At 45.9% G+C, this 23,310-nt stretch overlaps 3 protein-coding genes across 13 annotated transcripts in view; 2 read left to right on the top strand and 1 right to left on the bottom strand.

Moving 5' to 3' along the window:
• The first annotated feature begins 12,115 nt into the window (after positions 1–12,115).
• On the top strand, positions 12,116–14,927 carry LOC120669152 (transcription factor bHLH96-like). The gene is made up of 4 exons (XM_039948952.1): positions 12,116–12,681; positions 12,842–13,267; positions 13,369–13,428; positions 14,814–14,927. Exons 1-4 carry the CDS (start codon positions 12,187–12,189, stop codon positions 14,925–14,927), a joined length of 1,095 nt encoding a protein of 364 aa, XP_039804886.1. The 5' UTR covers positions 12,116–12,186.
• Positions 14,928–17,311: 2,384 nt separating this feature from the next.
• Positions 17,312–18,798, top strand: LOC120669526 (blue copper protein-like). Its single transcript, XM_039949276.1, has 2 exons — positions 17,312–17,944; positions 18,082–18,798. The coding sequence occupies exons 1-2, from the start codon at positions 17,776–17,778 to the stop codon at positions 18,543–18,545; spliced, it is 633 nt and encodes a 210-aa protein (XP_039805210.1). The 5' UTR covers positions 17,312–17,775; the 3' UTR covers positions 18,546–18,798.
• LOC120669525 (probable DNA helicase MCM9) overlaps positions 18,777–23,310 on the bottom strand; it is a 30,648-nt gene continuing 26,114 nt past the window's right edge. For 3 of the 11 annotated variants that reach the window (XM_039949271.1, XM_039949263.1, XM_039949272.1), the window contains 9 exons: positions 22,557–22,623; positions 22,310–22,391; positions 21,322–21,443; positions 21,114–21,181; positions 20,734–20,840; positions 20,615–20,662; positions 20,378–20,530; positions 19,924–20,048; positions 18,839–19,606 (listed from right to left, as the gene is read on the bottom strand). In XM_039949271.1, the coding sequence (XP_039805205.1) occupies positions 19,990–20,048; positions 20,378–20,530; positions 20,615–20,662; positions 20,734–20,840; positions 21,114–21,181; positions 21,322–21,443; positions 22,310–22,391; positions 22,557–22,623 (706 nt within the window). In that variant the 3' untranslated portion in view covers positions 18,839–19,606; positions 19,924–19,989. Of the gene's footprint in view, positions 19,607–19,923; positions 20,049–20,166; positions 20,531–20,614; positions 20,663–20,733; positions 20,857–21,113; positions 21,182–21,321; positions 21,444–22,309; positions 22,392–22,556; positions 22,624–23,310 lie in introns of those variants that run through there. The other 8 variants (XM_039949267.1, XM_039949268.1, XM_039949264.1 and 5 more) reach the window with 8 other exon arrangements.

Genomic DNA, 23,310 nt, shown 5'->3' with positions numbered 1-23,310 from the left:
CGAATTCTGTTTCGGAAGAACTAAAGACCACTGACTCTGTAGACATCAGTACAGGCAAGCCCCGGTGCATAATCCTATTATTTTATGCAACTTATTACTATTTATTTGTGCATTTAAGTTATTGGAGTTGAATGAAAACCTAGATGCATAATCTTAGGTACCTATTGTTTGAACACTAGAAACAGAGTCCGACTAGATGCTATGCAAATAGGACCGGTAAAAGTCGAGTGATTTCCTATCATTCGCGAGATTTATAGGAGTTGATTGTTTACTTTATGCAATCACTATAAGGACCATGGATGGATTTGGTCAACCTCTTCATTTGAAATATGTCTGTGTTGATAAATTTGCTAAGGCCGCAGTGTGTTGGTGATTGTGGTTAAGCGTTTGAAAGTACTAACCACATGCCGTGAATTATGGGTAAGTGGGAAGCCTAGTAACTTCCTCGGCCCGGCAAGTGGAAATACTTCCCACTCTTTCTTAGGGATAAGATGAATAACATGGATAAGGGACGGGGTTGGTGCCCATTTAAATTGTAGAGCTACACTACGACTATGAGGGACGAGGTGGGTGCCCTATAGTCGGGGAGAGTGGGCCTGTCCATGAATCAGAAAGAGAAGCCAAAGGTTGCTTTGGAGTGACTCGTCAGTGCTCCAAGCGTGTGTGTTAGGTTTACCTTGCAAGGTTGAAATTCGGTTCGAACGGATATTGAGACTGCTTAATCGCTTTGCCACACGGAGTAAGAAGTGGAACAATGATGATATTCAATCTTGTTGGATGCAAATAATTGCTTTACCTTGCTTGTATAGATAGGTGCAAACCTAGAATGGTTAATGAAACTAGAACCTGGAAGCTAAAATTTGAAATGAAGGACCTACCTTTAGTTGCCTTTCAGCAAAAGAAACTCCAGAGCTTTTACAGGCCCTGCATGTCTAGTTAAAGGGGTGTTTTATACCCTTAGACGGGTCAGTCTTGCTGAGTATTAGTATACTCAGACTTGCTTGTGACCTTGTTTTCAGGAATACCTTTGGAAGATCCAACCACTAGTTTGACTTGGCCTAGTGTTTTACCTCTTGGCTGGAATTTGGAATGGGATCCATCTTTGACCAGCTATAACTTGGCTGAATGATGTCATGTTTGGGTTTACCATGACATCAACCCTACTACATTAGTATAATCGTGTTTTCTTTCCGCCACAGAACTTCTAAAGTAAGAGTACCTTACTTTTACCACTTTTAGAATCATTTTCAATAAGTTTGTAAAGGCTAGAACTTTAGTTCACTAGCTTTAAAACTCTGATGTAATTTATACTCTTATTTATGTGATGTAAAATATCGTGGATTGTTGTATCTATGACTCGCCTTCGTGCGGGATGTATACTTGTGTTACGATCCGGTATCAAGTGGTTTCATCGGGATTTTACCCGACAGACCAGTGATTATACCATCGAAAGGTGCTTTTAGGTGTTTAGTGCACTCAAACTGGTGTAATTCAAACTGATTCTGCCATAGATTGAGTAGATTCCAAGCTCGCCGACTGCATTAAGATGACTAAAGGCACTCTGCAAAACTCGAAGCAGAAACCGGGAGGAGGAATCTGCGGGGGATCTGGTATGACAAACCCCCGGCTTGTTCGGATGGGACTGTCTATCTCCAGGAAACCTCAGAACCCTTCACCGAAACCTGCTCACAGTCAGATTCTTAAAACAACTGACACCTCCAAGTCCTCTTTCGATCAGGATTTTGATCAGTTCATGAATGGTCTCGACAACTTTGAACCATTCGATGATCTCAAAGACTAGTCCGACAACGTTGACTTGTTCATGGACGCAATGGCCAATCCACCCGAACATGCTGACGTCCTTTTGGAACTGGCCAGACTCAAAATGGGAAAAGCCAAAGCCCTAGAACAATCCAGCAAGTCGATTTTTGACAAGTCTTGGATTAAGGAGCCTGAAGGACTGACTCCCACGCAATCATGGCTGCATTGGATGAATGAGAACGCCCTTCGCGTAGAGATGGGCATCCTGCTTCTTGCTCACCTAAAGCACACATACTCCAAAATCGGTGGTCTAACCGATTCTGACTCCGAGTGTTCTTCCAACTCGGAGGATGAGCTGGATGGCCTAATCCAGTACAGCAAACAAGTCGAGTCCAACTCGACTAAGACTCCCAAGTCCGATCAGGACTCCCTTCCAAACTTGGTCATATATGCAACACCGCAAGGATGAACAGTGCGTCTGAAGGAGACACACGATCCTAACGCCTCCGGCTCTCAGCCAACAGATCTACCTTTCTAGCAGAGCACTCCACTAGACCCGTCCTCAAGCAAGCAAAACCAAGAGATTCAAGACCTTTGCCATGAAATCCTCATGGTTCGCATCTTCGAAGTCCACGAACCTAAGGCGACTCCACGGAGCGTCTCAACCTTGACGACTACAATTCTGATGACTTTGACGAGTACCTTTCCGACAACATGGAAACTACTCCTCCAATGATCTCAGAACCCCAAGCTACTACTCAGCAAGATCCCCCTGCACCTCCTCCAGCAGTGATGATCACTGTCCAATTGGAAGAGTAGTATCCAACAGAAGATCTTTACGAGCGTCGTCACCTGCTTAACCAGAAGAGGGCTTTTAGGCGTCAGCGTCTCGCCAACAGCCAGCAGGAACAGCAGGGCGACAACTATGACTATTCCAACTGTGACCTCCGCAACGTGATCAATGTTGGTCGCGACGCATGCAACGTCATCATTTCAAGGAGAAAGGAGCGCGAGGAAATAGAGGCGTACAACCCTTCTTCCAACTACCGCATCCCAGCAAAGGCTTCAGCAGCCTTCAAGAAGCACAAGCCGGCAAGTACTCGTCCCCAGGGTAAACCGCGCACCCCATATCATGGAGAAACATCTCAGGGTGGAGACAGGATCAACAAGACGCTCCTACGCAAGTGCTTTATGCACCCTAATAGCTCTCATACGATCTTCGAGTGCAACTCACTCCGCAAGGCCCTTGGGGCACCACTCCTAAAGGAGACCTTACCAATAATCTAGTCGACCAATGTATCGACTAAGTTTATCCCCCGAGCAATTTTATTCAGTTATGTAAACCATTGCTCGCATCTACGAGCAAGGGGTAGGTCTTAAGAGTCAGAGTCTGTCATTTTACAATTCCTGTAATCTCGACAAGTCTGCAATAAAAGTTGATTCCTTCATAAAATCGACTACTTGGCTCTCACTCACCTAGCCAATACCCCATTATAAACATCACTCTGAAAGCCATGCTCAGCATTGGAGCAGCATTCGAGTAGTTTTTATGGTTTACATCGAGTGCTCTTTTGACATTTTCATCTTGGATAACCCGACGGGGTTCATACCTAACAGACTTATCCTAAGAGTTACTCCAGTCCTTGGGTAGGACACCCTACTCGCTTGCTCGAGTACGTTATGGATATCTTTTCGACATTTTCATCTTGGATAACCCGACGGGGTTCATACCTAACAGACTTGTCCTAAGGATTACTCCAGTCCTTGGTTTAAGGACACCCTACTCGCTGGCCCGAGTAGGTTTTCGATACTCTTTCGATATTTTCGTCTTGGATAACCCGACGGAGTTCATACCTAACAGACTTGTCCTAAGAGTTACTCCAGTCCCTGGTGAGGACACCCTACTCACTTGCTCGAGTAGGTTATGGATATCCTTTCGACATTTTCGTCTTGGATAACCCGACGGGGTTCATACCTTGTCCTAAGGATTACTCCAGTCCTTGGTTTAAGGACACCCTACTCGCTGGCTCGAGTAGGTTTTAGATACTCTTTCGACATTTTCGTCTTGGATAACCCGACAGGGTTGATACCTAACAGACTTGTCCTTAGAGTTACTCCAGTCCCTGGTGAGGACACCCTACTCGCTTGCTCGAGTAGGTTATGGATATCCTTTCGACATTTTCGTCTTGGATAACCCGACGGGGTTCATACCTAACAGACTTGTCCTAAGGATTACTCCAGTCCTTGGATTAAGGACAACCTACTCGCTGGCTCTAGTAGGTTTTGGATGTTTTTTTCGACATTTTCATCTTGGGTAACCTGATGAGATTCACCCTAACAGACCTGTCGTCTAAACTACTCCAGTCCTTCGGTAGGACACCTTACTCGCCTCGCTCGAGTAAGTTTTGGATATTTCTAAAATATTTACGTATTGGTTAACTTGACGGAGTTCATCCTAACAGTTCTATCTCAGAAATCAATCCAGTCCTGGTATAGGACATGCTACTCGTTGGATCGAGTAGTCTGAGATATTTTCATAAAAAGTTGTATGCTACCTGGATGTCCAAGCGGGGTCTATCCTAACTGGTCAACTGTGAAAATTCCTCATGGAGCACGAATAAGTTCTTGATACTCTAAAATAAGTGGACACGAGTCTCCTGCTTGCTTAGACTACCAAGGAAATTTTCAACTACGGAACCCTTTTTGCCTTGGCGGGTGTTACTCGCTTGCTTGAGGTACAAAAAGAGTTATGTTTTCCTTAGTACTTTGAGTAGTTGTCGAGAGTCTCCTGTTCACCTATCTATCAAAGAACATCCTAAGCTCCTAACCCTTCAAGTACTCGATAAGAGTTTCCCCTCATTTAATCGGACAATTGAGTCCATAAGAGCACCGCTCTAACAAAACATTTCTTTCCACAAAGAAATTCGGACTAAGCTACGGCTCATGATATTAATACTTTTTCCACATGGTCAATCCTACGGGATTCAATCCTATCCGGTCAGTACTAGAGTTCTGATTCAGAACCATCCAACTCGATCCTATTCGAGAATACTTTGCCTCCTATGGCACTTACGGATACAACTCTTCGTATCCACTATCATGATTGAGTAGGCACGATGCTGCCAAAACTCATGACTTTCGAGTACGATTGCTCGACACATCAAAGGATTCCACAATCCTACCATAAAACAAGTACTTGATATTTCACAAATATTCAACATTTGTTCAAAAGTACTTGCGGCCTACATGCCAACTCAAATTATCAACAAGTTCAAGAGGACTCGGGCTTGTTCAGGGACTCTACTATCTGGTTGGCCACCATAGAAGTTTCTTTCAAATACTGACTGAATTGTTCTTCAGTACAATCAGCTTTGGTGCCCTTCCCAAGTGCATCAAGACATATGCTTGGCCAGTAAGATTTCACCAACCCGAGTACATGCCCCATGTACTGTCGAGTGGTTGTGGAGACGTACCTTTCAAAACATTCATGTACTTTTCGAAGCTTCCCCGCCAATGTGAGCGATTCGTCTCCATTCCCTTCCGGGATCTCCATAATCTCAGCCACTTCTTGGGCAGCGTCCCTTACTTGCCTCAGCTCCATGAGCTCCTGATGCATCGAGTCCCGGGACTCTGATAGGTCTTTCAGCTGCTTCATAGCTGTCACCGCCTCCCAGTCAGAGTCCTCTTTGATCTTCTTCAGCTTTTCAATTGCATCTGTGTTTCAGTACATAAGAATCTTTAGATCCAGTACCAAACTTTCCTCAATCTTTAGCGATTTTGAGCAAGCTGTGTACTCGATTCAAAGAAAACCTTATAAACACAAGGCATAACAACTAGTCGATTGCATCTTGTATGCTAAAGACTAACCTTTCTTGGCCTTGGAGAGCTTCTTAAGCTGCTCCTGAAGGGCAGCCTTCTCGGACGAGAGCGTCTTTACCCGCTCTTTTAGAGCGTTTAGCTCCGAATTGTCCTGGGGCTGGCTACCCTCCTCCCCCAACACCTCCTGCCAAAAAAGCAAAAACAAAGGATCAGTACATACTACTCGATTCGTACTCAAGTACTCAAAATATTCGACTACTTACCCCCAGTAGCTTGAACGCAAGCTTCAACTTCTCATGCGGCACGACACTTCCCGATGAAACCTGGGAAGTACTCACCCGCACTTCAGAACTCGCCCTTTTTGGCGCATCTTCAGTTACCCCCACAGTATTCCCTGGATTCCGGGAATCTAAAGGGAAAAACGCTACTTAATCAAATTAAGAGGAAAGCAAAAGTACTTTTTTCAGTACAAGGCTTTATAAGTTTACCTGTAGGGGTTTCCTCAGGCAGCTTCGCGTCACCTCCCTCAGGAAGCTTCTCGCAATCCTTCTCCTCCGGAAGCTTGCCGCTTCCATCGCCCTCTGGGAGCCCTTCTTCGCTCCTCTTAGCATCAGGAAGTGGAGAGTCCAGAAGCATGGCATCAGCCATGTCTTCTGCATCACGAGCACTCATATCAGGAGTACTCGGGGGCTTCTCCACTGCTGATTTGGGGGGCTGAGTCGTCCTCAGTATCCCTTTTGCCTCCAGGAGCGTTTCTCTGTCAAGACAAAGTAGTTAAAAACTACTCGATACACAGACAAAATCCTACAATTACAAGTTTTTTTAGACAACTTACGTAGGAGCCCTCTTAAAGGCAAGCGCCTTGATGCCCAATTTTTGGGACGGCCTCACAATGACGGCCTGCTTACTCGTATCTCCGGCAATATCTACATTGGAACTACTCGCCGGTAGAGTAGTCCCAGTCCCCTTTGACGGGTCCACTGTGGTGGAAGGGACGGTTTGTCCCACAACAGCATCATCCCCAGATGCTAAGGTCCGTGGCATCTTTGCCGCCGGACTTGGAAAAAGCAAAAATTTAAATTAAAACTAGCAATTCGAAACTGAAAAGTACTCGATTGCAAATCAACTAGCCACTTACCTATTGCTAGTAGTTTGTGAGGAGCTGCGACGCTTCCTCACCGCCGACCGTGCACCCCTCGGATGCCCGGTTTGGGCATCAGTACTTGGAGTGGGGCTGTGCTCCCTGTCACTTCTGTCCTCACCGGCCTCCTCATCTGCACAACCAAAGTTAGACATTAGTACTGTTTATATGAAATTTCATATGAATATACTGCAACTTAGTTGACAGCATAAATGACTGGCAGTGGAGGACTACTTTTAAAACGCTCCATGTCCTCCTATAGAAAGAAAATTCTATCAGATTCACACTAAGGTAAAGTACTCGATTACTACATATCGACTACTCTTATCAAGTACCTGCTTCGGAGGACTCGCAGTAGAAAATGTATCAGGAACAAAGGGAATTTTCTTTACATCCCTTAGTAGTCATTGTACTCGACTAAACACTTCCTCATCCGAGATCTCTTCCTCTGAGTACCTTGATGAGTCAATTATTCCATGATACCAGAAACCAAGTGTTTCCCGAGCCTACAGCAGCTGGATTCTTCTTTTCATCCAGTCGAACATGACTGTTTCTCTAGTCACATTCTTTTGCCAGATCGGCAATCCGTGCGAGTAGCTCCGGAAGTTGACTCTCGTCGATTGGTTTCTTGTTCCACTCAGGCCACTGAATCGGAGGGCCGGGAGTAATTGCTGGAAAGCTCTCCCACTGGTTCTCGACATAGAACCACTTGGTTTCGAGTCAATTACTTTACTACTAAGACTATAAGGGATATAGACTTTATCTTTTCTCTATCTAAGTTGAAGACCCGCATTGCCTACTACATCTAAAACGTAGGAATTTGGCTGCGGTTTGAGGTGGAAAAGGAATCGAAAGAGTTCAAAATGGAGCTCGATGCCCAAAAAAGCTTTGCACAAATGCACGAAGATGGAAATATGAACAAACAAATTGGGGGTCAAGTGATGAAGCTGGATCCTGTAGTAGCGCAGGGGCACAGAAAAGAAAAACGAACAAGAAAACCCCAATCCTCGTTCCAGATAAGAAGTAAAAGCAACAATTTCGCCCGTATTCTCATACGGACGATCCTCACCCAAGGCAGGACACCATGGGATGATGGATTTGTGTGCCAAAAGACCAGCAGAAACTAAGGTTTCAAGGTCAGATTCAGAACACTTACTTCCAATCCATCCTGATTTGCGGGTTGGCTCCGCAGCCGCACCCTTGCCCTTGCTCGACTTCTTGGGGGCCATGCGGAAATCAACGGAGCGCTTCACGCGCATACACTGGCTAAACCCTAGGCGGATTGGGGAGCAAGAGAGAGTAGGAAGATTTAGATTTGGGGGCTTGAAAGCAAGAACAGATCTAAACAGTAAAAGCGAACGGCGGCCGGTGAGGTAAAAACCTAGTTACCGTTTTATTTTATCATGGCGGTGGCAGCATGGTAAAAACTCGAAAGGCCAACAGACCGTTGCCAATCGCGCAAAACATGGGATTTTTTAGAATTTTCTTTTTTCTAAGATTACATTCTGGAAAAAGAAAATACTCACATCCCTTGTCAACTACTCGACTTTACTCCTTCCTACTGGGATTACATTCCAGGATAAAGGAAAGTACTCGACTCAGTACAACTACTCGATATTACAACTCGAATACTTTTTTTAACTAGCTTTACAATGACTCGGACCTGCATGCACACCGCCTAGATCTCTTGGAGCTTCTAGTCGACGCCTGCTGCAGCTAGATCGGCCCGAGGCCATGATAAAGTACAAACTTGTTATTCCCATCAAGGGAATAATGATACTCATATTTTGGAAGAAAAGTTTCAAGAGTTTGGAGGCAGATTACAGTAATCGCCTCGCAAGATCTCTTGTAGCATCTTGCGGAGAAATTTCTCCTTCTCCCTGAATATGTTGTGATAAGATTAAGTCGCCTTACCAGATATGTCAGTTCTTGGGCACCCCAGAGACAGGCAACCCCAAGGATGTGACACAACAAGACTCAATTCATCGACCCCAAATCTGCCTCATTGGAATATGCAAGGACATGATGTCCAGAATGAATTCGATGAGAGCATTGGAGTTGCAGGATGAGGTAGCAGGAAATTCTCTTGTCACTTGCAAGTTCTCTTCTAGCATCTTTTGTTAGAAAGAACTACACAAACTTAAAAAGGGCGAGAGCAAGAACACCAAATGCAAGCCATAGCTTCAGAATACTGGTGCTTCTAGCAAAGACCTCTCTCCCACCTTTTTGTAGCCGCAAGGGACTGTACTGGAGGACAACCCGTGATGCTACAGTGGCAGCATTCACGAGCATAATAATGTAGATTCTTCATACAGTACAAGTCACATGTGAGCACACAGTAAAGAGATATACATCCCGAGTTTTATTTCTGAGGATATTTCGGGTGCAATCTGTGTGGCATATCTAATCGAATCATTTTTCTAGAATTTTTCACCCGAAAAAGTGGTCTTTTCGGATACCGGATCTGATGAATCCTGCAAATATTCCGAAGAATAAAATCTGATGCCACGTCTTAAATCCTTAATTACAAATCTTTGCTCGGGGGCTACCCGTAGTTTAAGGGATTTTGAGTTAAGGCTCGGGGGCTGCGGGATATGTGCATCAGAGATTTATTTTTCAAATTTTTTGAAAAATAATAAAGGGAAAAGACTGAAGTGACCCTCAGCCTGATTCTGTGATTCAACCTAAGGCTCGGGGGCTACTCCATATGGAGCGCGAGTTCTTCACGCACCATATATGATCAAGATTTCGGGGCTTGAGCACCTCACAGCCTCGGAGCAACCAGAAGTACTTGGAGGACTACTCGACGTATCTGAAGAAAGGCCCAGAAGCAACCAGAAGGATGTTCTGACTACTTGAAGTACTCGAAGACGCCCAGCCAAGTACTCGACGGCTGCAGGACTCGGCTACGAAGAGCTCGGGGGCTTGTCAGACCCGGGGCAGCGGGACTGCTTATAGGCATAGAATATTCTAGAGTAAGGGATAGCTCATGGATGTACCTTATCTCTCTTGTAACTATCCGAATAGGTGTAGAACTAGCTGCAGTACAAAGGAAACTACCCGATTGTATTATAGTAGAACTCCAACTGTACTCGGTTAGAACTTTCCATGTAACCCTATCCCCGGATATATAAGGGTGGGCAGGGACCCCCTCCAAACAACACCAACACCTAAGGCAATACAAACAACCACATAGGACGTAGGGTATTACGCAACTTGCGGCCCGAAACTGTCTAAATCTTTGTGTTCCTTGTACCATCGAGTTTCAGAGCAGTCGATCCCTACCTACAAACCTTACTGCTAAGGGTATCCCTGAGCAGGCTTGGCGGTGAACACAAACAGTGTTTGTTTTACCGAATAAATCTGAGCTTTAGCTTCCGGACGTATCACTATTGCTTCGTTCAGATCTATTCAGAAGTTATCGAATTTATCTAAGCTTTGATCTCCGGCGTATCGCTATTTTCTCTCGTTTAGATCTATTTACAATCCACCTGGCTCATAATTTGTTTAATCGACTGTTATCTCTTTGCTGTCCGTTAAATCTTGCAGAGCCGATTAGATCCGTTGTGAGCCCAACTTTGCTCAGATCCATACATTCGTGGGTTTGTGCATTGTCTCTGGCACATGTCGGTTTAAATCTAGCCGTCTATTGCATACCGATATCGACAGTTTCTTGCCGATTTCTTTTAGATCGCTTTTAATAATCGTTTATCATGTTCGATCTATTGTCGTTTTCTGTATCGACAGCACCTTGCCGATACGCTGCGTGAGAGTTATTTGGAAATCCAGCCGATACGCTCTCGAATATGACAGTTTGTTGATTTCTTGTCAATTTATGGGTAAATTGACTGGCACGCCTTGGTTTGAAGCATTTGCAGTCTGAGCTTGACGAACGGTGCTCTCGGGCTTTAATCTTTTCGCGTCAACACCACCACGTGGATATAGAAGGCCAGTTTAATCCTTTATCTAAAAAAGTAGCAGCAGGAATAAATTAAAAGAACTGAAACATTGCAACGATGCGACTAATTTCGCGTGACCAAATTTAGGATTTTAGTCGTTAAATCATCGCACGCTAGATTACTGCTAGCACCATTACTGTAGGGCATTTTTGTCTCTTTAGCAGCACCGACTGACAAGAGCCAACATTTCGATTTACGTGCCTCCACAGACCACAGTCCACACACGCAAGTCAGCAACAGTAATATGATTGTGCAGATGCAGCTTTCAGCTGTGCCCGGGAACCAAGCCTTGTTTTGGAAACCCTTTGTCTTCTCTGGGCCCATGGCTGGCCTTCTTCTTTATAGCTGGCCGGTCTGCCTCGACGACGCCATACCTGCGCCATACCGAAGCTGATGAACAACACGCAGATCAGTTAAGCAGACTCGCAGTTTTACCGAATAAATCTGAGCTTTAGCTTCCGGACGTATCACTATTGCTTCGTTCAGATCTATTCAGAAGTTATCGAATTTATCTAAGCTTTGATCTCCGGCGTATCGCTATTTTCTCGTTTAGATCTATTTACAATCCACCTGGCTCATAATTTGTTTAATCGACTGTTATCTCTCTTGCTGTCACGTTAAATCTTGCAGAGCCGATTAGATCCGTTGTGAGCCCAACTTTGCTCAGATCCATACATTCGTGGGTTTGTGCATTGTCTCTGGCACATGTCGGTTTAAATCTAGCCGTCTATTGCATACCGATATCGACAGTTTCTTGCCGATTTCTTTTAGATCGCTTTTAATAATCGTTTATCATGTTCGATCTATTGTCGTTTTCTGTATCGACAGCACCTTGCCGATACGCTGCAGTGAGAGTTATTTGGAAATCCAGCCGATACGCTCTCGAATATGACAGTTTGTTGATTTCTTGTCAATTTATGGGTAAATTGACTGGCACGCCTTGGTTTGAAGCATTTGCAGTCTGAGCTTGACGAACGGTGCTCTCGGGCTTTAATCTTTTCGCGTCAACACCACCACGTGGATATAGAAGGCCAGTTTAATCCTTTATCTAAAAAAGTAGCAGCAGGAATAAATTAAAAGAACTGAAACATTGCAACGATGCGACTAATTTCGCGTGACCAAATTTAGGATTTTAGTCGTTAAATCATCGCACGCTAGATTACTGCTAGCACCATTACTGTAGGGCATTTTTGTCTCTTTAGAGCACCGACTGACAAGAGCCAACATTTCGATTTTACGTGCCTCCACAGACCACAGTCCACACACTGCAAGTCAGCAACAGTAATATGATTGTGCAGATGCAGCTTTCAGCTGTGCCCGGGAACCAAGCCTTGTTTTGGAAACCCCTTTGTCTTCTCTGCGCGCCCATGGCTGGCCTTCTTCTTTATAGCTGGCCGGTCTGCCTCGACGACGCCATACCTGCGCCATACCGAAGCTGATGAACAACACGCAGATCAGTTAAGCAGACTCGCATTGCTCTAGAAGAATAGCGGTTACAGGGAAGGCATGGCGCTGCTCGAAGCTGTGGTGTTCCCGCCAGAGCCAGATCACCCCCGCGTCCCGTGCTGCAGGTCGTGCGGCACGAGCTGCGTCCTCAGCGGCTACGGCGTCGCCGCCTCGGCCGGAGAGTTCGAGGGCATCATCGAGAGGGGCGTGGTGGTGCAGGAAGACGGAGAGCTGCCCGTGGTGACGCCGCCGCATGGCAGCGCCTGCTGCGCCTGGGCCGGCGGCGCGGCGACTAGCAGCTGCTGGGTTGGCCCCGTGTCGTCGACGACGACGACGTTGGCGACGTCGTCCGCGCGGCGGCCGGTGTATCAGCCCGCGGGCACCAGGACGCCGCGGCGGCGGAGAGGGACCATCGCCAAGGCGGCGAGGCGGAGCCTGGTGGAGGCCGAGAGCCACCGCCAGAACCACATCGCCGTGGAGCGCAACCGGCGGCGGCAGATGAACGAGCACCTCGCCACGCTGCGCGCCCTCATGCCGCCCTCCTACGCGCGACGGGTACGTGGTGGAGCTGCGCCAAGCCATCAGGCTTCTGGACACTGTGAAAGACACTGTTCGTCCATACGAGGATACGCTGCTGTCACGATCACAAAAATGATTTTTTTTTCTTGTGCAACGGCAATAGCTGATCAGCACTTTCTGAGGACATGCATGGCAGGGTGACCAGGCGTCCATTGTTGGAGGCGCCATCGACTTCGTCAAGGAGCTGGAGCACCACCTGCAATCGCTGCAGGCTCAGAGACGCCACCACCCCGCCGCCGTCGGCCACGGCGCCGAGCGTTTCCCCGGGTTCTTCACGTTCCCTCAGTACCCCGCCGCCGCCGCCGCCGCCGCCGCCAACGACGACGTCGACAACGCCAGCAGCGGCGGCGGCGAGGGTCGCCCCGTGACGCGGCCGGGCGTGGCGGCGGACGTCGAGGCGACCGTGTCGGAGGGCCACGCGACCGTGAAGGTGCTCGCCCCGCGGCGGCGGCGGATGCTGCTCCGGCTGCTGCTCGGGATGCAGCGCCGCGGCCTCGCCGCGCTGCACCTCAACGCCAGCACCACGGCCGACCAGATGGTCCTGTACACCTTCAGCCTAAAGGTACGCGCGTATTACATGGTCCCATTAGAAGAATTACATGGCCTTCTCGGCAAGAAGTCAAGAATAGATACGGCACCGATCGATCGTTGTGCGCTGTGCAGATGGGGGACGGGTGGCAGCTCTCGTCGGCCGGCGACGTCGCGGCCGCCGTGCACGACATCGTCGTCACCGCCATGGACACCGCAGAAGAATGTCCCATTATTTATCCTACAAATTAACGAAATATTGTGCTTATTTGCAGTTGGAAAAACTAATTTAATGCCTTCATTTCATTGATTCTGCACGTACCTATCTAGTGTTTCAGCTAATTTAGTGATGTTGAACAGTATCTCTTCACGCGATGTTGTGAACGCGTTTGTTCTAACGGTATGATGTCTCAACTCTCAAGCTCATGCGTTGCAATCGTAAAATCTAGTCATGCTTCTCGCGCCCTGTTTCTCTGTCAGTAACTCATGGTGCTTTCTGCCTTAATTCCCAGCAAGCTAATCCTATAGTTGCCGCCCTGTTTGGTTTTTACGGTAACCATTCTAGAATGCGTCTCCTAGGCTCCACATAAAGTAGTAAATGAAGTTTAATTGCAAAACCTCTTTAGGGATGAGTGTAATTTTTTGCAACAAATCTAACGACGGTAATTAATCCATAATTTTCTACATTGATGCTACAGTAACCATCCTCTAATCAGACGGTCAAAGGCCTTATTAGATTGGTTAGGGTTCCTAGCGCAGGGTTTTAAGTTGATTTTGAAAACTGCCTTTTATTTGACACCTTTAATGGACGGTCAAACTTCACTCCTAGAATGAAAACCAAACGAGGCTAGTGTAACCCCTTGAAACGTACTCCCTCTGTTTTTAAATATATGGCACCATTGACTTTTTTTCTTTGTTTGACTATTCGTCTTTTCTATAAATATTTATACAAATAGCCAAATCTTCAAGTTAAATTCAAGAGACTCTTGATAATAGACGTAAAGGTACTCATTTCGTTTTATTTAACTAACTGATTAATTAAATAATGTTAGTCAAAGTTGAAGAAAAAAGACGGTGTCATATAAAAAAGAACGGAGGGAGTAGTACTAGTGACCGCTAGTGTAGCCCATCTGTTACATTGGTCTTCTTGACTCAAAAATAGCGAATTCAAACTTCCAAAAGCCTTCGGCGCGTCCGCGCGTACAAACACAGTGGGCTCATATAGCAGTCGAGCCCACTGTGTTTGAGCCCACAAAGCAACGGGCCGTATTTTTTGCTTTCTAACCTTTTTTGCAAAAGTTTTTCACATATAGACCCTTTTTGTAATGAATGGTAGAAATGGACCCTGGAGTCGGCGCCGTAGTCTACGGCGCCGAGCTAACACGTCTCGCCGCCGATGTATGCGGCGCCGAGGTGCCACGCCCGCATGCCGAGTCGTGCCGAGCTGGCGCTGACGTGGCCCAGGGTCGGCGCCGTAGACCTCAGCGCCGAGCTCGGCGCCAAGATCTACGGCGGTGAGCTCCTGCCACTCTCTGCTTTCTCGCGCCACGAGCTCCTGTCACAATTTGCAGAGATGCAAGAACGGGCGAGTCACTGACAAGGAACAAGCTAGCGATAACGTCATGACAATCTGTGGAGAGGAGTTATGGAGCCCATTGGATATCACTTGCTTTCCATTTGATAAAAGATTGTAGCTTTCTTTTTCCTATTAGAACAGAAAGGTCCTGCACTGTGATTATTTGTCTGTATGTGTCTTTTGGTTGATGATTTAAATCCATTGATCAAGTTCCTGTAAACTATGAGAATGGCATGTAAATATACTAACATTTCAAGTGTGTTTTCTCACTTATTTTGGATGCCATACTTACCTGATGATTAATACTAAGTTGATCTTGCAATAGTATAGAAAAAAGCTAGTATCCTAGTTTCTGTAGCGAGGCTCCACCGGAGCTTGCGGCCAGAGTTGTTTGAGCGAATCAATAATCAATCGAGCAGATCATGACACCAAGCACGTGGCGGAGCAGATGGCCGAGCACCATCATTTATGGATTTATGGAGGCACGTCACGAAGCAGGTCCTGACACCAAGCACGTCAGGCGCGAGCGGCAGGTGGCCGTGTGCGGCCCGCAAGCGGCGCGAGAAAGCAGAGGCGTTATGGCAGGAGCTCGGCGCCGAGGACATGTGGCGCCGACCCTGAGCCATGTAAGCGCCAGCTCGGCACGGCTCGGCATACGGGCGTGGCACCTCGGCGTCGCATACAACGGCGCCGAACGGCGCCGAGACGTGTTAGCTCGGCATCGTAGACTACGGCGCCGATCCCCAGGTCCATTTCTACAATTTGTTACGAAAAAAATTATATGTGAAAAACTTTTGCGAAAAAATTTAGAAAGAAAAAATGCGGAGCAACGGGCTTCAGAATTTCGGCCCAGTATTTGGAAGGAGTTCACATTGGCAGAATTCCTGATAATCACTGAATCTGAACGAGAGTCTATTACTAGTACAGTAGGCCTATAACCATAGCAGCGCATGCTACTTTTTTTTCTCGAGAATATGCAGGAGAGCTGCGTATCATTCCATTAAGAAGAAAGGATGTTTAAAGCTTACGCACACCTCAACGAAATTACAAGCGGACTATACGGCAAAAGATTACAACCAGAGAGCCCCAGGTGCTAAGCGACCTGCGCATGCTACTTTGACAAAGGAAAGTAACCTAGCAACAAACGCAACTGATCTACTCCCCGTACCAAACCTGGAGCAACGTACCTTACTCGTCTCATTCATGTTAGGTGACTGACCAACCGGATCCAAGATCGACATCTACAACTAGGCACCTTAGCTTGTTCTCCAATGCTTGCTCCTCTCTAATAATCCTCTTGGATAAGAACACCCCCACCCACAAGCACCGAAAATGTTCGTCTCATTGCCTTTCAGATCACCGTCCAACCGATCGATCTTTTGCACGTAGTAGCTTGCCAGCAAACTTAATTCTATGTCACATCTTGCATTGCTGCAAGCCTGCATGCTGCACGACCTCAAGTACACCCTGTTCCTGCTGGATCAGCTAGCCGGTGAGTTTGATGCGCCCCCAAAGACTTTGCTGCAACCTCTCACCACATTCTCTGGGAGGGGTCATCATTGTCCACAGAGTAGGTGCCTGCCGTTAACCCAAGCAAATGATGAGTCACTCTGTACATGGTCCGGTTACAACCCACCTAACCCGTATGACCGGCCCGGATAAAACTGTGTCAGCAGGATATGCCCGGGTTGGTTTGCCTCCGGTTCCAACCGGCTAACCCGTTCACAAGGGCGATGAAGTTACGTTGTTTACAAATGGCAGTTGCATCCTGCTTCCTGCGTATGGCAAGCAAGCAAACGCCACGACCCTCTGTGTTGCTTCCTCATCCACGCTGTCGTCTGGCTCTAGCCTCGCCAAGCGTGCTGCGCCCTGGTCTCGGGATATGCCTCGGGCAACCAATTGTTGGGCGGCTATTAAACCATGAAAACTGTCTAACCCGCCGGTTTCTAACCCGCCTAGCTAACTCCCGTATGTGTTGGGTTGGATTTTAACCAAAAACCTGAGAACCCGGACCATGAACAGGGCGAATAATGAGCCATCCAAGCTGCCGTTCACCAAATAGTTCTTCCTCCATCTTAAATTATTAGCCGTTTTAGTTTTTTCTAGATATATTGATTTTACTATATATCTAGACATAATATATATCTAGATTCATAGCAAAAATTATACATCTAAAAAGGCCAAAACGACTAATAATTTGGGATAGAGGGAGTAGTACAAAGAGTTAGTAAGATCACAGATAATTCCCCCAAGGTACAAGGATTGGCTTGCACTCCTGCATGCTAAAGTGCTAATTGTCCAATGCAATTCCATAAAGAAACATCTGGCCTCAAATGACCTTGGACCCTTAGAGCTACTAGTAGTTATTACTGTTAGTGACCCATGAAAGCCTTTCATGGCCAACCACAGCGCAAAGATGGCCAGTCTGGTGACAGTGCCAACCCACCAGCAGCACTCCAGCAGTTACATTAATGTCCTCGTCTTTCTTCCCCGGCCGTCGCGAGAACAACAACAACAACGCCTGACGCGTGTTCGCCATGAGAAAGATGTGGCAACTGAAAAAGGCGGCAGAGAGCTTTGCCAACGACCATGGAGAGGATTCGTTTCCCAAAAGCTAGGGCACTCGATTGACAGGTAAACTCGTCACGGGGTAGAGTCGTTTCTAAGTCATCATCTCGAGTCCAACGACGTCTGTGCATCGGAGGAGATCGTCGTCGTCAGCGATTCCTACTACTTCTTCCTGCTCCCAACCAACGCCAACGAAAGCCACCCCACCAACTCCCAGCTGCTGCGACGTACAGTCTGTCGCCCGAACAGTGCCATGGGTATAAAGGGCCCGTGGCTTGCGATCCGCTCTGCACCTCGCTTCGATCTCCTGCGTTGCATTGGTCTCCTAGCTTGCTCGTTTCGTTCCTCTTTATTTGCTCGATCGAACGATCGATCGATCCCAGGTCTTGGTTACTGCAATGGCGTCCGGTGGCGCGTCGCTGGCCTTGGCCGCGCTGCTCCTCGTGGGCTGCGTCGCGGCGGCGGCGGCGACCAAGTACACCGTCGGTGACGCCTCCGGCTGGACGACCAGCGGCGATTACGCCACCTGGGCCAGCGGCAAGAAGTTCAAAGTCGGCGACACTCTCGGTAGGTGCCATGTAACCTGAACTGCTTGCTTTTACTTATCGAATTAATTGTTCTCGCTCTCTAATCTCTGTGCATTTTATTATACCCAAATAAGTGTACGTGCAAGGCAGCTGATGTGATCTGTTTGTTTCTTCCAGAGTTCAAGTACGCCGGCGGCGCGCACACGGTGGACGAGGTGAGCGCGGCGGACTACGCCGCCTGCTCCTCCAGCAACGCGCTCAGCAGCGACAGCGCCGGCTCCACCACCGTGACCCTCAAGACCGCCGGCAAGCACTACTTCATCTGCGGCGTCGCGGGTCACTGCAGCAGCGGCATGAAGCTCGTGGTGAATGTGGCCGCGGCCAAGTCGTCCGCCCCGGCGCCGGCGCCGGCGCCTGCCGTGGCCTCGGCCCCGGACGCCGCGGACACCACCCCGGACGCCACTCCCGCCACGACCCCCAAGTCGCCCTCGAGCTCCGGCGGCGCCACGTCCAAGACCCCGGTCACGGTCCTCTCGCCGCCGGCCAAGAAGTCCACCTCCGGCGCCGCCGGGCTCAGCGCCGCCGCGTGGGCCGGCTTGGGCCTGGCCGGGCTCGTGGCCGTGCACCTCGGCGCGTTCTAGGGGGCCGACGGCCAGGGCGGAGGCAGTGCTTGCTGTTTTGTTCTCGTTTTATTGTCGTATCATACAGTACTCCGTAGGATGCCCGCCGTCGATTCATGTATTTGTCGAGGACCTGAGAGGTTTCTTTTGATCCAGGCAACTTAGTGCTTTTGCTGAGCGGCGCTGGTTATCATATTCTTTTCATGCCTTTTCTATCAATATTTTCCACTTCTATTATTTTCTACGGAAAAGTAGTGCTTCAAATTCCGTGTTAGAGCTGCATCGATCTCCAATTGTAGCTTGCAAAAGAAATCTCAAAAAAGAAAATGCAGTATCTTTTCAAAAAAAAGAGAGAAGAAAATACAGTGCTTGCGTCACGGTCATGTACATTGACGCTTTGCCTGACTGGCTTGGCGGCTGCCAATACTTCCAAGTTCCAACCGAAACCCACTGCTTGACTGGTGAGTGGCGACAGGCATACTTCCAACTGCTGTTCGCTCCACATCATTGAAATTCCAGATCCTAGCGTCTTCTCCACATTGTCAAATGTCTCACCAAACAACCACATGACGATTAACAAAGGAGGGCAAACTCATTCAGCTAGTCAAACTTGTTCCAATTTGAACAGATAGACCATAGATGTCATAAGATAAATTCCTGAGTGACAAAGAAAAGATGGTACACGTTACGAAGCCTATCTGATACAGATTGCAAAATTTTATATGACGAATGTGCACCATGAACTGCAAATTATAAAGCCCATCCAACTATGAGCTGCAAAGGTAGACCTCATCCAATCATGAACTGCAAAATGAAAAACGTTACGTGTTACAAAGCCCATATGTATATACACCATGAACTGCAAAGGTAGACCTCATCCAACCAAGACCCTGCATATGAAGTCAACCCGGCATAAACTGAATAGCAGGTAACTGAATCTCACAGTCACATATAAACCAGTAAATGGTGAAGCATCGATTAAGCAAGAACATCATGCTTTGGTTTTTGGCCTTTCTAGAATTTTGGAAGCAGTTTTTCCAAGTCTTATAGATGATCCACAAGCTTCGAGGATAGGCGACTCACTGCACGACATAAAATTGTAAACATGAATTCATTACTGACATCATTCTTATGGAATTATGTACCTGCAATACCTAATTTAGTAGTTCATTTATGGAATGCTGATTGTCAATCTAATTATCTTACTCCGTTACAAATTATAGGTCGTTTTGGTTTTTCTAGATAGGTCATTTTTGATGCACCTAGACGTACCCTATGTCTAGATACATAGCAAAAATATATATTTAGAGAAGTCAAAACAACCTATAATTTGGAACAGAGGGAGTAGCAATTTTAAATGGCACGCCATACTGCCAGTACAGATAAGCAGCAAGTTCACCTTAGCATGTCACTGATTCATTGTGCAGAATAGCACAAGATGCAGCAGCTGATGATTTGTATTGAATTATGGGGAATCTTCAATTAGTCCAAGCTTCTTAAGGATCTCCTCCTCCTGTGTTTTATCTACAACATGTCAAGAAAAACAAAGACAGAGGAAAGCTGGTTGAGATTTAAAGAATCCAGCTGTATTCATGATGGAAGCATCTCAAGTGGCAAGGATCCAGTTATGAGCAGGACATACATTCTGCGGCAAAATTAACAATTTACGGGGGAGAATAGATTCCTCTCATGAATATCCTTGCTTCCACAGGCATGCCGAAGAAATAGACTAGTATTTTTGTAGATATAAAAAAAATAACAAAAAAACAGCAAAGAGAATTCAGTTTGAAGTTTTTACTGATGAAATGACTTGAATCCAAATAAGTAGGCTAAAAAATCACAAGTTAGGATACATTCTTCGTCAGGGTTATCTGTAAAAATTGAGTGCAGAGCATTTCCAACAATGTCCACTATTGGAGATGTTGTCGTGGAGGATTCAATGCATAATATGGCAGCAATGGCGTCTAGTTGTTTAACCTCATTTCTGAACATTAGCCTTGCATGTGCTACAGCAGACAAAATAAACTGTAAGGGCGGGGTAAGCAATTGTCAAAAGGAGTAAAAGAATCCCAGGAGATAACACGACATGCCTTGTGCAAGCCTTATCAAACTTTCAAGCATGCGTACCGTTGTTCTTGCTGCAACAGAAGCAAATTTTTGAAGAGGCGGGAAACTCTTAAGGTTAGGAATTAATATTTGTGTGGCTAACCTGCATTATGTGTTCCTGATTTTCTCTGACGCTGATAATAGCTCGAGATAACTCTTTCTGCCTCCTTTGTCAGCACGGGTTTAAACCACTTTACATAATTGATGTACCTGGAATTTTGATTTACTAAGGTATCATTGTATAGTATTGGCAATGAAAATTTCAGCACTGAACAGCACATTCAGGCATTCAGCAAAATACACTTGGAACTTTTTGGTGGTCATTATTTATGATCTGCCAAACAGTGTTTTCAGAAACTGACATGAGATAAGGATATTAAAATAAAACATAACAAAATAAATTTATTTGTATTGCTGGGCACCAGTCTCTAAGCTCAGCCTTATCATCATGTGAGGTAAACAAGACATGAAAAGGGTCTCTACCTTCTCAACTTGGGGAGTGTCCAATTTGCATCAGAAGCATTTGTCTTGTCTTTCTTTTCATCAAAACTCTGCACTTTTTTAAAAATTCACTTAATAGAAAATTTTCATGTTGATTGACAATCCACTGGGTTATTTTCATGCCTAAAGATTAAGAACATTCAAGATGCAGACAGTTGAGTAGGTCCAACATAATAACAACGAAACTTACCTCCTTCAATATATGCGACGAAACTATTTTATCCCAATCATCATTTTGTGTATCCAAGAGAACAAGAACTATGTCAAATCTACTCAACAATGGTCCTGAAAGTGTTGTATTCACAGATAAGCCTGAAAGGGAAAAAGCAAAGATACAGTGATCAGAATGGATAAGGCCTTTCTGGATGTAGTTTTAAAAGAACATGATTTTAAGAAACTGTAGTTTCGGAGACCAGAGTGTGCAAAACCATGGTTTAGAAAAAGAGATCGCGAGAGCAGTTACTACCGACCCGTTTGGATGTTGTAGTTTTGAACAAACATGGTATCACTCTAGTTTCAGAGGCCAGAGACATGGAAAACCGTGGTTTAGAAGAAGAAGAAAAGCTATTTAACTTCTAAAGGACTGCCTTAGAAATAACATGGTTCTCAAATTTTGCATCTAAAGCACTCTTAGCTTTCCAAACCAAAATATTTTGCAGAACCGGAGCATTTTTTCTAAAACTCCCAAAAGAGCTTAGTGTCCAAACAAGGCCTAGAACTCCAAAAAAATGACAGTTTTAGCAATACCATGGTCTCCAACACTATAGAATTCATTGCATCCAAAGTTCCAAACACCTCTTATCTTTCCAAAATCAAAGTATTTTACGGACAGTAGTATCTTTCCAAAAATCCAAAAAAAACTTTGTATTGAAACAACATTTATCCAAGAACTTAGGAAGGGCCAATGATAAAAGCTTAGAAGCACGGATTTGTTTTTTAATCCCTTGCTAAACTAATATTTTTAAGTAGATTGAAAAGGGTTTGGGCCAATTTAAAGGTTATGGAAGTCCTCCAAATAAATCTTAAGAAATTAACTAGCCTTGTAATATAATTGTCCAATAGCCCTATAACATAGTGGAATCGAGAAGTACATATGCCTGCAACATAGTGCTGACTTCTGACAATGTTCAACTTAAGTAACTAAGCTATATAATTGCTTGATGTGTAAAAGCACCTACTTTCATCAGGGTCGTATTTCCCCTTTGGATTAGTGGCACCAAATACAGTAGTCCTTGTACTGAGCGTTGTAACTAGTCCAGCCTGGAAGACAAAGAAGCAATAATGCTGAGTCAAAAGTGCACACTAGCATGGTTCTTACGGCGGTAAGGCGATGTGTGGCAAGTCACCACCGCCCAGCCGCCTAGGCAGGCTAACACAACGCCTGGGTGGGCTACAGAAACAGGCAAACTTTCAAAGAAACTATACCTTTGCAATACTTATTGTCTGTTGCTCCATGGCTTCATGTATTGTTGTTCTGTCATGCTCTCGCATGCTATTGACAAGAATGTCAGATTAAGGTGTCATAGACCTCCACAATAATTAGATTATGAAACTATATTTGCATTAATTTTAGCAAGAATCCAAAAGTGTTACGTAACACGTCACGGCTTATAAAAAGTATGGACCACACTCTGATAGGACGAGCAAACAAATGAGTGGCCATCACTGTCATGGAAATATATGAACTATCCATTCATGTCCAGCAAAAGAAAAGGAACTACCCACTTGTCAGTTGTCATGGAAAATAAATCAGGTAAAAACTATACATGCAGACTATCTGAAATCTCGTGTGTCCAGGAAAATTAGTGGTCATCACTCATCAGACCCAGCCCTGGAGCAGTGCCACCAGAGCGCCACCAAGGGGCATATGGTAAAGGGGGCCCAAATTTTGGCGTAGTTTACTCCATTAAAGAGGGCGGTGTTTACTTGTTGCATGCATATGTATACATCTCATACATGTGTGTACCAAAAAAAAAATAACCGTCATTATTGGACATCTATACTGGGCATGTGTATGCACCTCGTACACAGCACTGTTATTGGATATCAGAGCTGCAGAGGCAAGTATTATTAATATTTTTTTTGCACTGTCAGATGATGTCTAACACTGTTTAGGAATTAGAATGTGTTGAATTTCAGATAATCAAAGAGCACTATGATGGCACTAGCCAATGGTATT

The sequence above is a fragment of the Panicum virgatum genome, chromosome 4N (assembly GCF_016808335.1).
Source record: "Panicum virgatum strain AP13 chromosome 4N, P.virgatum_v5, whole genome shotgun sequence".
Taxonomy (NCBI): Eukaryota; Viridiplantae; Streptophyta; class Magnoliopsida; order Poales; family Poaceae; genus Panicum; species Panicum virgatum.
Note: the sequence above shows the minus strand (reverse complement) of the source record. Positions and strands in the feature narration are given on the sequence as shown.